Source organism: Apteryx mantelli, chromosome 12 (genome assembly GCF_036417845.1).
Source record: "Apteryx mantelli isolate bAptMan1 chromosome 12, bAptMan1.hap1, whole genome shotgun sequence".
NCBI classification, from domain to species: Eukaryota; Metazoa; Chordata; class Aves; order Apterygiformes; family Apterygidae; genus Apteryx; species Apteryx mantelli.
The window spans coordinates 10,081,946-10,098,174 of NC_089989.1; the positions used below are offsets into that span (position 1 = coordinate 10,081,946).

Consider the following 16,229-nt stretch of genomic DNA (forward strand, 5'->3'; position numbering starts at 1 on the left):
CCCAGGTATATTTTAGTACTGTCAGATTATTCTGTGTTGTTAAAACATGGGAAAAACCCAGCAAGCAATCCGTTGAACTTACTTCTTCAGAACGATCTCAGAAGCCCCTTTGCTGTACATCCGGAAGCTGCCATCGGGCATTTTAATGACAGTACTCATGGACTTCCGCACAGAGTTGAACGTGTAAACCTTATAGAGCTTCTCCTCGGGGATGAGCTGGCGCACGGGCTCATAATCCTGCTTCAAGTCCAGGACAAAGCCCAGGAGGCCACACTCCGTCTTATTGCCGACCTGGCGAGGCAGGCCGCCCTCCTTTTCTGGGGGCTGAAGAAAAGGAAAAGACAGACACGATTTCCTGTGACGACCAGCAGCAGGTAATGCCTTCTGCCCAATTAATGACGAAGTTACCATGTAAAGTTTGAGATTTAAACCCCTCACTGGGCGGTCACCTCTCTTCCAATTTTTAAAAACTAGCAAATATCTCATAGAGCTAAAACTGAATGGAAGCAGTTGTTCTCATAATGAAGAAAATTCTTCCAGTTAAATAAATACATTTGGTCTTTTTATTCTTTTAAATTAGCCACAGGCAGTTGAAGAGCTTGTGGTGGTTAGGCAATATATCATTGAAAATGAAGTCCTTTTCTTTAGGTTCGATATAATTAATTCTCATTTGTCACAAACAGAATATTTCCTTTTATCACTTGCTTAGAACTGTATTATTTTGCTGACTTTCATGGGTATAATGGTCAATTAAAGGAAGATCTGTCCTTTTTTTCCACCAGGCAGTTTACATTTGAAATGAATCTGCATCTAATCATAACAGTAAATTTCCATTAAAAAGGTATGCCCAACAATCTAGGAAATAACAGTTCTATATATCAAAGTACCCATTTCTAGAATTACCATACTTTTGTCTGCTGCTTCAGACAGTAAATGCTTTATATGTTTAAAAAAAGAAAGAAAAAAGAAAAGAAAAGAAACGGAACATTCTAATCATTTTGCAACTCTTGACAATTCTCAGCACTTCTAGGGACAAGGAAAGCTCTTTCTTCCTGTTCAAAATGGGGGGGGGGGGGGAGAAAAGAACAGAAAAGGAACAACCAACAAAAAGTTTCATTTACAAACTTTATTAGCGGTGCAATACACCTCAAAGCCAAAAGTTGCTGTGTTGGGGAGATTCCAGACAGTCTGAAGTGATGGGGGTGGGAGCTACCCACTGCTGCTAACTTCATTTTCTTGCACTCGGTAGAATTAGGGAAGTGTTTGCTTAAGCTGGGCTAAAACTGAGCTTATGGGAAGTGAGAGTAGGAAAAGTCCTTTCACAACTTTGATTTGCAAAGTATCACACCATTGAAAATAGATTTAGGGTTGACTCAAGAAAACACTAAGTCATCAGTGACTGAAACATTTGCCTCATGTTTTGCAGAATTAGGCCTGCAATACTATATTCAGAATTATGTCCATGTTCAGATTTCCCAATATACCCAGAGACCCAATATACCTAGGAAATAGCCATGGGATGAAGGGCAATGTAGGGAATGATTAATTAAAATTGCAAACCAGTAATCCTATTTAGATTTCAATTCTTGCAACAAGTGCTGCCACAAAAAGGGGAAAAGTAGGGCTTTAAGGAAGTATTAGCAAGTAAGTAAGTAAGTATTACAGAGAACCACCAATTGCAGCAGGTTTAAAAATGAAGGACAGATAGAAAAGAACAGACTGACCTAGAACTGAGGTAAGCAAAAAACCCAGCTTTTCCATAAGAATCATCTTTCTATCACCAGAAGTATTTTTGGTATATATTTTAAAGTGATTTCTTTTTCTGAGCGAGATGTGTCTATAGTGAGCATATACCATAATTTAAAAATCTCTGTCCCAAAGAGATTTCTCCTTCCAAAAATAATTGCAGCATCGCTAGCTACTACATGAACCATCTCAGTTATGAGTAAATGTAAATGTAAAACATTGACACTCAGCCAATACAGTAATATGATACAATAATTTTACTATGTGCTGTAATGATTTGCCCTACTATAATTTCTTTATACTCTGCTGTAAATTCCCCCCAGATTCTAAAATTCACTTAAGAAACCCTGATTTACACATAACTACAAGTCAATAGCTTGTAGTTATGCATATCTGAAAGGATTGTTTTATTCAGGGAATATGAAAACCTCAGGTGGGAGTCAACAAAATGCCCTTTAAAATGCAGTTTTTATAAATAAGCAAGGTAATACACATCACATTCTGGGCACAAAGTTCTTGAAACATGCTAAGAACTTCAGGTTTCTCAAAGCAACACGGTAATCGTCTTCACTGCCTAGGTAGTGATGCTAAGGGGGGCTGATTTCTCTGTGCCCATCATGTCAAACTCTTCCCATTTTAGCTCCAAATCCTCATTTATGTTTTGGCTGTCTCTCCCGCTGAAATCAGTAAATCTTGACATTGACTTAAACGTGAGTAAGATCAAACACGCACTGGAAATCAGTGAAAGACATGTAGATTTCTTTCCATCGCAGACACACAAACCTAGAAAATACTTAATTCATACATATGTTTTCACCATAACCAGCTGTGAATGGATACTGAGACAATAAAAATCTACCTACATTTCATAGTATACAAAACTGAATATCAGAGTTCTTCTAAAATTATTTCATCAAAATAGTAGATCTCACTTTCCACTTCTTACAGTGGTCTAAAAATAGATTTCTATTTAACATATCCTACATAAGCAAAGGAGAAAAAATACCAGTGAAAAGAAAATGAACAGACGTTTCAGAAAGGTTTCAAAATCTGCCTCCCTCTAGAGCAGCTGCTGTCCCCATATTCTTTGTACATTACATTAAAACAAAGCATATGGTGGTGAGAGCTGGCAACTAGCACTTCCTTTCCTGCACTGCTTCAGCTCAAAATCTATATGCCAAAACCACTCTCGCTGCAGACTGTTCTTGACGATCCTTTGCAGAAGCTGCTGGATGTTAAAACTTCATACTGTGCTGCATCTAAATTTATTTCAGGCGGAAATCTGCAGCGCATGGCACCTGCACCACGATTAAAAGGCCAGGACAAAGGGACGACTTCTGAGCAGCTAACAGGGAACCACTTCACTGACGGAGACAAGGAAACTCCCCTGGCCCCCCGGGAGGGAACGCGCCTGAGCGGCGATCTGCAAGGAGGCGCTTGGCCTCCCCGAACGCGCTGCTGCTCACGGACTCAGCGCAAGAGCTTCTGCTAGTCCCAAGCCAGCTACACGCCGCGAAACCTTGTACGGGGAAGAGATTGATCAAATAACCACTTTCCACCGATTCTTACAGAAGGATTTCAAATGTTTCTTCCAAGTCTTTATATTATTTACATAATAATAATGTTCTAACTGCAATTAAATCCTCACACATAAAACAAAGTGCGGATATACATTAAAAATATAGTAGTTACAACTATCAAACCAAAACTGGGTCAAAGTACAGCTGTATTATAAAGGCTTAAAAATGCCAAACCAAAAGCTGGCATTGACGTATTCCTGAATTCGGATTACAAAAGGAATCTTCAAAATTATTTCACTGGAAAATAATTGACTAATAAAGGTGGGTTTAAAAGGGAGAAAGATGAAACATTCTGAGTATGTCTTAACTTCAACTTTTCAACTTTCAACTTTTTTGATTCCACTTTTTTGAGGTTAACTTTTTTGATTCCAAATTCAAATGTTAGGATTTCATGCATTTTATGAAGCCTTCACCTGTTTCATCTTATGCTTGTTCTGCACAGACTGAATTGTTTCTTTAGAATAATGATGATTATAAATATATCAATTTCTTAAGCTAAGAAACTAATTTTGCCAGAATATTATATCCATATTGAATGCTCTGTTTCAGCTCTATTCACAAAAGGCAAACACACAGAGGAAAATGTGTTTTAAAACACATTTTTTAAATTAAATTATGAATAATTTCCATGCTATATTTTATTTTCTCTGAAAAGAAAAAAAGGGCCAGGAGGTGCAGGATTTTTCTCTTTGTGGTTAAGCATTATATATGCAGAATTTAAGATAACTGAGAAGGAATAATGCTGTTAAAGCTAGATACTTTTACTTTTGAATTCCAAATATCGTATAAAGGAGAACTATTAATAACAAACTATAACACTGTAAAATACAGAGATGTTCTCTCTTGCTACCTAATTTGAGTCAATGGTTTAACAGAAGACATCTAACAAAGATTTAAGACAAACTATATCTATAATCAAAACTATCAGCTTTTTGTAGAGGAAGGTTTATTCAGCTGACTTCAAGCTGCACCAGAACAGATTTAGAAAGAACTGTTTATCTTATATAGGAAACTTAAGAATGAAAAGAGTACGTTCATTTTAGCCAAGGATAAGAACCTAAGCCTTTGCGTGACTAAATGAACTTTTTAATTACAAAACAGAAACAAAGTTAAAATAGACCTGCTGAAAATAAGAAAGCACTTATACTAGCCAATAGTTGTTCTAGTTTTTGCTTACAATTTCCCTGGGACTTCTGTTAACTGTGGAAGTTCGACAACAGGTCTCTGGTTCTTCTCTCTTTCCTAGCGTGACCACCACCAGAAATCCCTCGCCCCAACTCTAATCCGGATTCTGAACGCCAAACACTGCACGTGAATTCCCTTTATCCCCTCTTCCCTCCTTCACTATTTTGTTCAAGGAATATTTATTGTTTTCCAGCTGTAGTATCTCTGGATAACTACCCAAGAATGCAAAAGAAACTTTGTTAAAGCTCATCTGGAAACAGGCTGGTTTCGAAATGCAAAGATTGTTTCACAAATTTTATTTCACTTCTATTTATGGTTTAGAAAGCTAACTTAATTATTTTTTCTGACTTCTCTTCCCAAATAATGCAGTCTGAACTGTGGAACTTTCCTTTGGTTTTACTGGACTTCTGTAAACATTATACTTTAGATACACTCTCACTACACAACCTGCTGGCTCTCCAGGCAGACCACAACGGACAGCAATAAGGTAGTGCTAATTAAGCACACTGCAAGGATTTTTTTGAATCCTTGAAGCATCTTTTTATAGAATAAAAAAAACAAAGAAACAAACACAAAACCAGAGCATCCTAAAGAGATAAGGTTTCACTGCAAATAGCTGGCATCAGCTGTATACTATTAAAATGTTATGAGTTTATTTTTACAAGGTCATAATTAAGGAATAAAAATTAATCTTTACATCTTGGGTGGATTCTGATTTTAGCTACTCTTGAAGACAAATATGGAAAAATATTTAACTAATATCCCGTTAATTATGGAATAATAATAAGGCTTGTTCGATGAGGGAGGTCACAGTTTGTCCCTAGACTGTTTAGAATTTTAAGTAGTTTTTCACATTAATGTTGTGTGACAGCTGCCTCTGTTTTATACAGAGCATAGAAAGCAACATGTTAAATTACAGATAATACTTACTGATAATATACTTGCCATTTTATAACTCCAATTAACACAATGTCGTTGAAATTCAGTTTAAGTCAAAAGTCAGTTTGAAAGGGGGTTAGCAGAAAGGATTGAAAAAGAACAGTTAACTTCTTTGAGCTGGTTGCATAATCATTTTGGAGTCAGAAGAAACACACAGAATTAACCTTGTGTACCATTCTCATCTCTCTCACTGAATTTTAAGTCCAACATTTAAAAGCTTAAAGCTTTTTTTTTGACACTTATGCACACTGCTGAGTAAACTCATGTAAATGTTCCCACTCCACTGTATTATGTCCATTCATCAGAAAATAAAGTTTATCTTGTTTGTACCTTCAGAGAATTTAAAATATTTATACTATAACTGATACAAATCTCTTCTTGTCCCTTCTTTCAAGCTCCAGCAAAGCATATCAATTACAAAGAATATTCCTTAAGGTCTACATTCCTTAAGGATGGACAGCTCCTAAAATCCTGACTTTCATCAGTTTGCTCCATAAGGCATCATATTTTGGGTCCTGTGATTACGTATTCATCATTTCAAAGCCCCTGTAGTACACATATTTGGAATTTGGTTCTAAATCAGAAAATAAAAACAATTTGGGAAGCCTGTAATAGGTACTGGGCATGTTCTGGTAACGAAGGCTGGCCATCAGTTTTCTAAATATAATAGGATTTGTGTTTCATACACTACCTAACAATATAATACAGGGATGTACAGAAGCCAGAGAATAATTGCAGGGTGGCGTGAAATATGTTTTGAGGAATGGCAGTACAGCTCATCTGAAAATAAATTTATAGGTTTAAACAAGGAATTTGATCCTGAAGAGTTTTCTGATGGAAAGCAGACTGATGTGGGAAAAGGGAACATGTTCACCACTGATGGTGGTATGTATTTTGAGCTCAGGGATTATCAAGAGCATGTTTCGTAGGAAAAAGAATCAGATGGAAAGAATCAAATGGTTAGGTGTTTGGGTGGTGGGAGAAGGGAGAGGTTTGATAGCAAACTCCCCCTTCATTACCAAGTCTCTCCCTTTTTCTTTAAAAAGTTTCTACATGATACACACTTACTTATATATGAATACATCTATCACAGACAGGACATTGAGCATTTGAAAGCACAATCAGTGGGAGGTACAGGATTAAGAGAAAGAACGGGTTTACAAAAATGCAAAATCTACAAAAATCAAGGATTTCAGTGCTATTCTTTAGCACAGGATAAGTATAAAACAAAGGAGGAGAGGGAATTAATAAATGGATCTCATATATATTTATATATATATATATAAAATACATATATAAAATCTAAAATTTCACCTCTCCTGTCATATATTGACATGTCCTAGATTTCTATTCTGGGAGGACTGGAAATGGAGGAACAACAGGTAATTCCTTTTGCTTTACATTTGCTCACTAATCTTCCTCATCTTCCACAAAACCCTAACATCCACATCAGGTCCAGTGCTCACTTGGAAAAACGTGCATGGAATAAGTCACCTCCAGGTCTCACTATTTACTCTTGGCATCAGCAGTTACCGCCACAAGCCGATCAAAATCAAGGCAACACATTCCAAACCTGACTGACACGCACTGATTTGTTAGCCGGTGGAACTGATACGCATTCAAGATCTGCTCAAATATATCATATCTTCTGATTTCATTTGCTTCAGCCCTTCCAGCTGACTGGCTTAAAGCTGTTATCCCCCGCACATATACCTTAGCAGCCAGTGTCGACACACTGGAGGAGAGCTAAGGTTATCTCCATTACGCACAGACCTAAATCAAAGTTCTCTCACATGAGCTTCTAATTAAATTACAGACATCCCCAGAGCAATTTTGTTTATGTTTGCAGCTGCCAAATTACTTTTCTTAACAAAAAAGAAAAAAAATAACTCCCTTGAAAATTTGTATAATCCCTGTTTACCAGTCCCTTTTCTTCCTTCTTCTTCAGGCCCCCAAGTTGAAAATAAGAAATTTTAAAGAGAAAAAAAATTATTTAAACTTAAATTTCTGCCTAAATTAACGACGTTTTCAACAAACTTTCTTCCTTATTTTTCTGAAGCCTCCCGTCCCTTTAGAAGAAAGGAGCTAGTACAACACTGTCCAAGAATGGCAATTTCAGCCAATGACCTCTATTTAAAGCTGTCATACTTAACCCATATCCTGCTGGTTGACAGCCTTAATGGTTTCCAATTTAATTAAAACCATGCTGCTCTCCCGAATTTCAGTTCCAGCTGTGGTGACTGGGGGAGACAGCAACGAACATGTGAACCAGCTGCAGCCGATGCAATGACGTCTGCTGCACTGCAGAGCGCCGCAACCAGAAGCGCTCGCAACACGGTTCAGCGCTCTCCAAAGAGACCGAGTCTGAAGACTAAGTTGGAAATGTAAATGTCGACATAGTTTAATAACGACGTTACACACTGGTAAGTTACTACTAAAAGTTAGCGGCCAGCGGGGCTGCCTTTCCCCTGAAGCAGCTACCGCGGCCCGGCCCGCCGATGCCCGCCTGGGGAAGGCAGAGAGCAGCCCCACATCGCGCAGACCTCTGCGCTACAGCAAAGTCCTCGTCTCAGGGTGTATTTGCACCTCAGTCAGGAACCCAGCGGGCTTGCAGTTCAAATTGCCAAAGCCGTGAGCTAAGCTTTGCATATACTGTGAAGGTACTGCCTTTTGCCAGCAACCCTAACTTCTTCAATTAGCAAGCAACTACTATATTCAGACTTAGTTACTTAACAACCATTGAACTATCAGAGTTGCTCAAATTTCCTAGGAAATTGGTAACAGGAATTTTTGACTCATTACTGCACAGGGAGTAGAACACAATATATCTGTACAATAGCCAGTACAATGGAATTATGTAGGTACAGCTGGCAGAATTAGATATACCATGACAGTTAAGAGGATATTTGGAGCCAGGATTTCTACATCAGATTAGCTCATGGTTATTTAATATCTTCCTCATTCTCTAAGGACAGACCTGAAAAGGATGGAACAATGTACTGAATTAATGCAATACCACGGTACAATGCAATTCCCATTGCTAGCACTTGAGATGGATTCAGGCTATTCAGACATAACATTATATAAAAACCGCACATTGCGACATCTCTTGTTGCCTTGAACAGCAGCAAAGCAATCATAAAAAGCAGCTAGTTGTAGCTATATAATGTAGCAGTGTGACATTTCCTATCAACGTGGCAAAGCTCAGCGAGCAGCAGCGATGTGGCTCAGCGAGTACGGACCCATGCTTGTTTCAGCTCACGTAACAGGAACAAGGAAAAAATGATACTCTCCATAAATTCCCACGAGAGTGATTATGAAAGAAGAGGAAACCACGCATGAAGAACAGACAAAGGCTGGTGACACCGTCTCCACTTCCTGTCTGGCCAATTGTTACCTATTTACATACAAAAAGAGCAAATACTTTGCCCTTAATATTAACAGTAAATAATTAAATTACCCTTTTAAAGACAAATTTACTTTTGATTCTTTTGAATAATAAAAATATACAGCTAAAAATGCTACAGAAAGAAGAAATAGCTATATGATAGTCCTGCACACATTTTCACAGACTAACAGAATAATTGAGTCCAGAAGGGAGTTCTGGAGTCCATGTAGTCCAATCTTCCTGACCAAACCAGGGTCAGCTAGAACAGGTTGCTCTGGATCACGGCCAGTCAGGTTTTGAATATCTCAAGGAAGGAGACTCCACCACCTCTCTAGGCAACCTGCTCCGGTGCTCAGTCACCCTCAGAGTAATTTTTCCTATGTGTAAGTGGCATTTGCTGTATTTCAGTTTGTGCTCATTGCCTCTTGCCCTGTCACTGGGCACCACTGAAAAGAGTCTGGCTCTGTCGTCTTTACTGCCTCCCATCAGGTATTTATACACACTGACAAGATCCCCGTGAGCCTTCTCTTCTCCAGGCTGAACAGTCCCAGCTCTCTCAGCCTCTCCTTGTACATCAGACACTCCAGTCCCTTAATCATCTTAGTAGCCCTCCACTGGACTCGCTCCAGTAGCTCCATGTTTCTCTTGTACTGGAAAGCCCAGAACTGGACCCAGCACTCCAGATGTGGCCTCACCAGGGCTGAGGAGAGGGGGAGGATCACCTCCCTCGACCTGCTGGCAATGCTCTCCCTAATGCAGCCCAAGATATCATTGGCCTTCTTTGCCACAAGGACACATTGCTGGCTCATGGTCAACTTGTTGCCCACCAGGACTCCCCAGCCCCTCCCCACAGAGCTGCTTCCCAGCAGGTCAGCCCCCAGCCTGTCCTGGGGCATGGGGTTAGTCCTCCCTAGGTGCAGGACTCTCCACTTCCCTGTATTGAACTTCATGAGGCTCCTCTCTGCCCGTCTCTCCAGCCTATCGAGGTCCCTCTGAATGGCAGCGCAGCCCTCTGGGGTATCAGCCTCTCCTCCCAGCTTTGTACCACCAGCAAACGTGCTGAGGGTGCGCTCTGTCCCATCACCCAGGCCGTAAATTAAAATGTTAACTGGTATCAGCCCCAGCATCAACCCCTGGGGCACACCACACGTGACTGACCTCCAGCTGGGCTTCATGCTGCTGACCACAACACTTTGACCCCAGCAGTTCAGCCAGCTTTCAGTCCACCTCACTGTCCACCTTTCTGGTCCATACTTCATCAGTGGGACAACTTTCTCTCAAGCACAAAAAATGCAAATTAAAAATATAGACAAAACATTTGTATTATTTCTACACAAATTTTCAGACACGCAAACTGTAGGCACACCTAAGCGATTTGCAGTGTTTATGTGAGAATATTAATTTTAGAAATGAAGAACTTGTTAGCACTAATTAGGACACCATTTTCTACTTCCTTCGGCTTCACAACTAGAGAAATACTAAGTGGGATATCTATAGTAGAAGCAATATTTGAAGTAGTTAACTAAGCTAAATTTAACTACATTTAGCTATCTAATTAATTTAATTAGGCCCAGAGCAAAGTCTTCTGGTTTCAAATTATGTAAAGATTAACTGATTACTTTTTGAAATTAACAATACCTTTTCATAAAGTCCTCACGTGCAACCCAACAATATTTATTTCTGAGGAACCAAACACTGACATATGCGTTGTTCACACATCATAATCGTAATTTGAAATGCTAAAAAACTCCCTTATCCTTTTGCACAGTAACGCTCACAGGGAACAGCCAATTAGATTTATACTAATGCCATTCCAGCTTTGCCTAAGTGCAACAAGAACTGTTGACAAGCAACCTATATAATCAAAATAAAGACTCAATAATTGTTATTAACTTTAATTAACAACCAAATGTCTTTAAGTACCAGGTTTAAGTTAACACGAGCTATAAAAAAAAAAAAAACACACAAGGATATGTTTCTCCCCAATTAAGAATACTTTTAAAACACAGACCAGGCTGACAGATGCACCCTTTCTAAACCAAAATTGATTAAAATTAAGAACAGATGAACAAATCTCGTAACTTCTCTGATAATTTGTCCTGGACGTTTGGGAAAAGCTTGCTATATCCATGCAGGACAAACAAGCTGAACCTTCTGCTTTAAGTGCAAAAGAGAAAATTACACTTAATTGTAGAATTGTAATTGGTGCCTCCATAATGACAGGAAAACATCTGCTACCTTGTTTTAGACCTATTAAACTGAAGTTTTACGGCATGCAGATATCAGACTGGCTTCATGCATGTTGCAGACACAGAAAATAGAGGCAGGAGACAAAATGCATAATGCTGAGTTGATCAGATGGTGAAAATTCAATTTCAAGGCAACTCTTGCAGTTTAATAAGTGTATTTCCACATTAGAACTAATAATAGGGCTTTACAGGTTTCTGCAAACATTGAAAGCATTGATATATCTGCTTTAGGGCTGAGACCTCATCTTTTAGATCTGAGGAAGGAGGGATACATTTTCTTTATTGATAGCAGTCAACTAACCAGCAATTGTCCATTTGGGAAAAGTCTGTTGAGTCACTCATTCAAATTCAGATACAAGCTGTAGCAAACCATTTTCTCCCTGTCATCCCAAGAGTTTCTCTCTCCAAGGTTCCCTACGAGAACCTCACGCAATGCTGCTGAACATGACATTATTGAAATTCCAGTTATGTAATATTCCTCCCTTTATATTAACTGGTGAACCCTCTTAATCAAAATTAATCAAGCTTTTTGAAAAGCTCTCCACTAACAGACCAAAGCGCATCTCATCCATGCTCTCTACTATCCATTGTATTTGATTTCCAACCACAATGTTGTGAAATGCACACCATCTATTATCTGTTATCTAAATACCACGTTATATAATGACTGACTTTTATTTTAATTCACATGATTTTCTCCACGCCTTTTACTAATTTGAACTGGAAAGAAGAAAAGCTTGTAGTGTCCTGTAGACAATCAATGTTTTAGGCTAAGCAATTGAAAAAGGAACAGTATCACTACTTAAAAAAGGGGAATCAGAGAGCTGTGATAATGATCATACTGTACAAGAATTTAGTCATCACCTTAAATAACTAAACAGAAAATGCATGGCCTTTACTTGTGCACATCAAAGGCTTGAATCTCAACAAAAGAAACAGCAATATTCACTGGTAGCTGATCTGTGTGTACAGTTTTCATTTGCACACACCTTATCAATACTTAGGATTTTCTACTTCTGGCTTTTGGTTATATCTGAACATGAAAATTAAATTACTAGGAAGACCAAACCAAACAAAAAATCAGATTTATTGCTCATTGCCTTTTTGGTTGCAGTACAAACAATGTGTACAGTTTATGGCACTAAATTTAGTAAATGTAAAGCAAACCTAGCCACATGAAACATAAAAGGAAGTTTTGTCACTTGACTTCAGCCAGTGATTGTATCTTCTCTGTAAACGGTACTTATTTCCAGAGCAAGGAAAAGGTTTCTTCAAGCATCAGTTTTTAAATAATTCTACAAATACTGGCAACAGGTATTTCAATACATATTATACAGAGAATACTCTGCTTCTTAAGTTTATACTAGTGTGTATCAGTTGAAATTATTTTTAAATTGGTTTTACTTAGATGAGTTTTTTTGTGAAGCAAATACATGAACTCAAGTGCTTATAATATGTTATTGTAATGTTTATCTAATATTTCCTCAGAGCAATTTTTTTGCCTGATTGGTGGAGTAATGTCTGTGATACATTACAAATTTAGTCCTCTGGCCAGTCCCTCTCCTTGTCAGGATGCTAAGAGCGATGCCTTTGCTGGGCAGAGTAGCAGATGGAGACTGCAGCCAATACTTAGCTGATTATTCATTCAGAAGGAAAATGGGACAGGAATGATGGTGAGGTTGAATATCCTGTCCTTTACAGGAAAATTCTGCAAGGAAAACTCATCTCTCACCTCTCCCAAGTATAACTGGGATATATGACCATTGCACACCAGCACTGAGCACTGTCATTGCTTCTCCAACCACTGCACACCGGCACTGAGCACTGTCAATGCTTCCCCTTTGTAGTGAAGAGAAGTGTGAAGTAACTTAACTTAGTAAGATGAACAGCAGAAGAATAATGATGGCAGAAGAAATGCACAAGGGAACATTTTAACACGCTCGATACATTCGTTTAGTACTCTGCACTATGAGGTACATCTGCTGACCAACACTAGCTCACAGTTCCCAGTGGAGATGTCCTGTCAGTAGCCAGCCGCACGCTCCTGCTCTCGCTGTGCGTTGGGCGTACGCATGCATGAGACACAGGTCGGTAGCAGTTCCAACAGGTAAAGCTGTCCTGACATTTTAAGACTTCCTTCTAGAAGCTTAACTTTTCCAAGCTGGGTGTCTGCCAGAACAGGCCTGTCACTTCTTGGAACGATGCTAGCAAGCACTGTATTTTGACTGTGTTAAAATATTCTGGAAACCTTTCCTTTGAAAGCTTTCAGAATTTCCTCTGCAAGACTCTGGCTGGGAAGAGGATTTTATGTAAGGGACACCTTCTGCTATTTTTGTGAAAGTCCATCAGAGTCTCATGCCCTTGAGAAATCAGCTCCATCAAAGTCATATGCCCTTGAGAAATAAGCGATCGGGGAGCTTGCCCAGAATCTGTAGCTACAATTCCCTAGACGCCATCCCTCCTGGAGATTTTGCAGGCCTATCTGGCACCATCACTGAAAGCACAAAGGCCATCGTTTTTGGACAGCATCCCACAGTCACTTGTAAATACCACCAAAATATGATTGACTGGAGTGCAAAGGGGCCAGGAGTTTGATGTGCAAGAGGAGGAGACTGGAAGCTTGAAAGAAAGATTAGTACTAGGAGCTACCTGCAGAAGAAAGCGGGAACTGGGATTTGAAGTATCATTTTTGCTTTGTGTATATTTAACACCAACTTTCTAGGACTAGCTGTGCCTCAAAAGGGAAAAAAAGTAATCTTTTGCTTACATTAACAAAATTAGAATAAATCATATTAAGTGCAATTTTGTTCACAAGAATAATGATGCCAAATCAAATTAAAGTGTTTTCAAGTCTACAAAGTAACTCCTGCACATTTATTGCTCTAAAATTAGCAAGATGTTTTCTAGCACAAACTATATTGCTGATCTGTTGTACTTCAATGTACCTTTTTTTTACAGTAATCTCAAGCTCAGAGAAAAATTCTTACAAACTATGTAGTATATTATTTATAAACTCTGTAATATACAAATTGAACAGAATTAATGCCTTATTCCACTATGCAACATTATGAGGTGATTCATCGTCCACATTCTGTTTTTTAAAAAGGTTGGTTGTGTATCTTTGCTTGATTACAAAGCCACTTTTTTAAAAGTAAAAATGGTATTAAATTATCACATTTGAAATTATTATCTTCCTGTTCCTGAGCCATAGAGAACACAAAGAAAACCCATATTAAAACAGATGTACCTGAAGTAAGTGGTTTACACCCATTCATGCAAAAACAAAAGCTCCCATGAACAAAACATGCTCCCTGATAATATCCCCCGTGAGCTTTTGTTAGCACCAAACACTAACCACCATATCAATCAAATTAGCTCCAAAGTGTCACAACTTTATCTCAGTGGGGTATCACGGGCATTAAAAGAATTATGTATTGAAATTATTCTTTATATCAACTCATTTTATTTAAAAAAAATAAGAGAAAAATGATCAGACATGTAGGAATAATATTTATACATCTAGATGAAAACACTTTGGAAATCCACAGGAAAGACAAATTCTAAAGGCGTATTTGTAAAGAGCTGGCAGTTACCCCTATAAGTGATCCCTCTTGCACCAGTTCAAGATGAGTGGAAAAGAAGCACTTAGAAGTAGCATAAATGACAGAAAATCCTATGCCAAAGTAGTCTGGAAAATGCTTGTTGCATCATGGCAAGTTTAAAAATTAATTTACTCATTTTCATACAAGCAAGCAGAAAGAAAAAAAAAGGTAAATGTTATTGTGGTCACTAAAACGTTTGTGGGAGACTGTCAGTCATGGTCACAGTCTTCTCGCAGTACCAACAGGAATAAATGGAATCCACAGTTACCAAATCGTGAATGCAAAGCTATGGGCAGGCCAGTCTGGAGAAGCTTTTTATATCTCTGTTTTCTATAACATGAAGTTAAGAAAGAAAATAAAGAAATAGGATCTAACTGGATCATAAACTTTAGTAGCTAATGTGGGAATCACCTGTCACGCTACATTCTGCGCTGCAGGATCATCTGGCTTATCCACCTTCTCTTCCCATGCCTCTCTCCACCTGCCGCTGAGGCAGGAGCATCACCCACCCCTTCCTCCGACACGGCTGCGCAGGAGACTAGGAAGGACGGAGAAGCGCTGTCAGGAGCTGCAGTCCTGCTGCCACTTTCATTTCCAATTCTAGTTTACTGGATAATGAAAGTTCAGTGAACCCAGCAGCTCTGTCTGAGAAGGTTGATCTCACCTCCTCCACCTACCTACCGCATTTCTCACCTACCGTGGGGAAACCTGTCCTGCCCCGGACGGCCTGGGAGCAAAAAATACAGCTCTTCCCGGGCAGCCCAGCAACGTCAGCAGCAGGATCGGATGGCGCGGCTCCGACCCCTGCTCCCCAATCCCGGCCAGCCGCGGCGACCCCTTCCCCAAGCGGCTGCCCCAGAGGGGGGACGTGCCCGGGGGACTTCCTGCAAAATCGCCCCCTGCTCAGGACACGCAGCCCCTGCACTCGGACCGCGGGGAAAACCCTGGCTGGGAGAGCAACAGACCCCAGGCTTTCCCCACTCGAGTAACCTTCTCTGAGCAGACTTGCTTCAATTAGTAACTCAGGAGCTATTCCAGTGACAACCAGCAGCTATATTTGTACCTCTTACTACACAAAACCTCAACGGCAAGCCATGTGTGAAGATCACTGCTCTCTCCTAATTACCGTTCCTACAGGCAGGGACGGTTAACTAAATGATCTATTACCACCACTGTAATTATTATTTACACAGCAAATAATATGCACATTATAGGCTGTCTTTTTCTTGCCTAGATTATTCTGAGAAAAAGCTTAACAAATACATTATGAAAAAGTTTCAAAAGGAAAAAAAAAGGATTTCATTTTTTGTGATGGTTGCCTCGCTTATAATAAATATATAGAGAGATACTTTGGCCCGCATTTTCTGGTCCCATCATCTGGTCCCATATATACTATATATCTACATTATATAATTGTTCAACTCTGTGTACAAAAATTGAGGTAAGGAAACAAATTTACCTATAACAGATTGCCTATTAAGTAAAAACTCTTACAAAAGTTGGAGATTTTTAGAATTCAATTTGTCACTTCAGGTCTCAA

At 39.2% G+C, this 16,229-nt stretch overlaps 1 protein-coding gene across 10 annotated transcripts in view; it reads right to left on the reverse strand.

Annotated features, from left to right (window-relative positions):
• ATP2B2 (ATPase plasma membrane Ca2+ transporting 2) overlaps positions 1-16,229 on the reverse strand; it is a 276,349-nt gene that overhangs the window by 54,542 nt on the left and 205,578 nt on the right. For all 10 annotated transcript variants that reach the window (XM_067303868.1, XM_067303867.1, XM_013945288.2 and 7 more), the window contains exon 12: positions 83-324. In XM_067303868.1, coding sequence (XP_067159969.1) covers positions 83-324 — 242 coding nt within the window. The remainder of the gene's footprint in view (positions 1-82; positions 325-16,229) is intronic.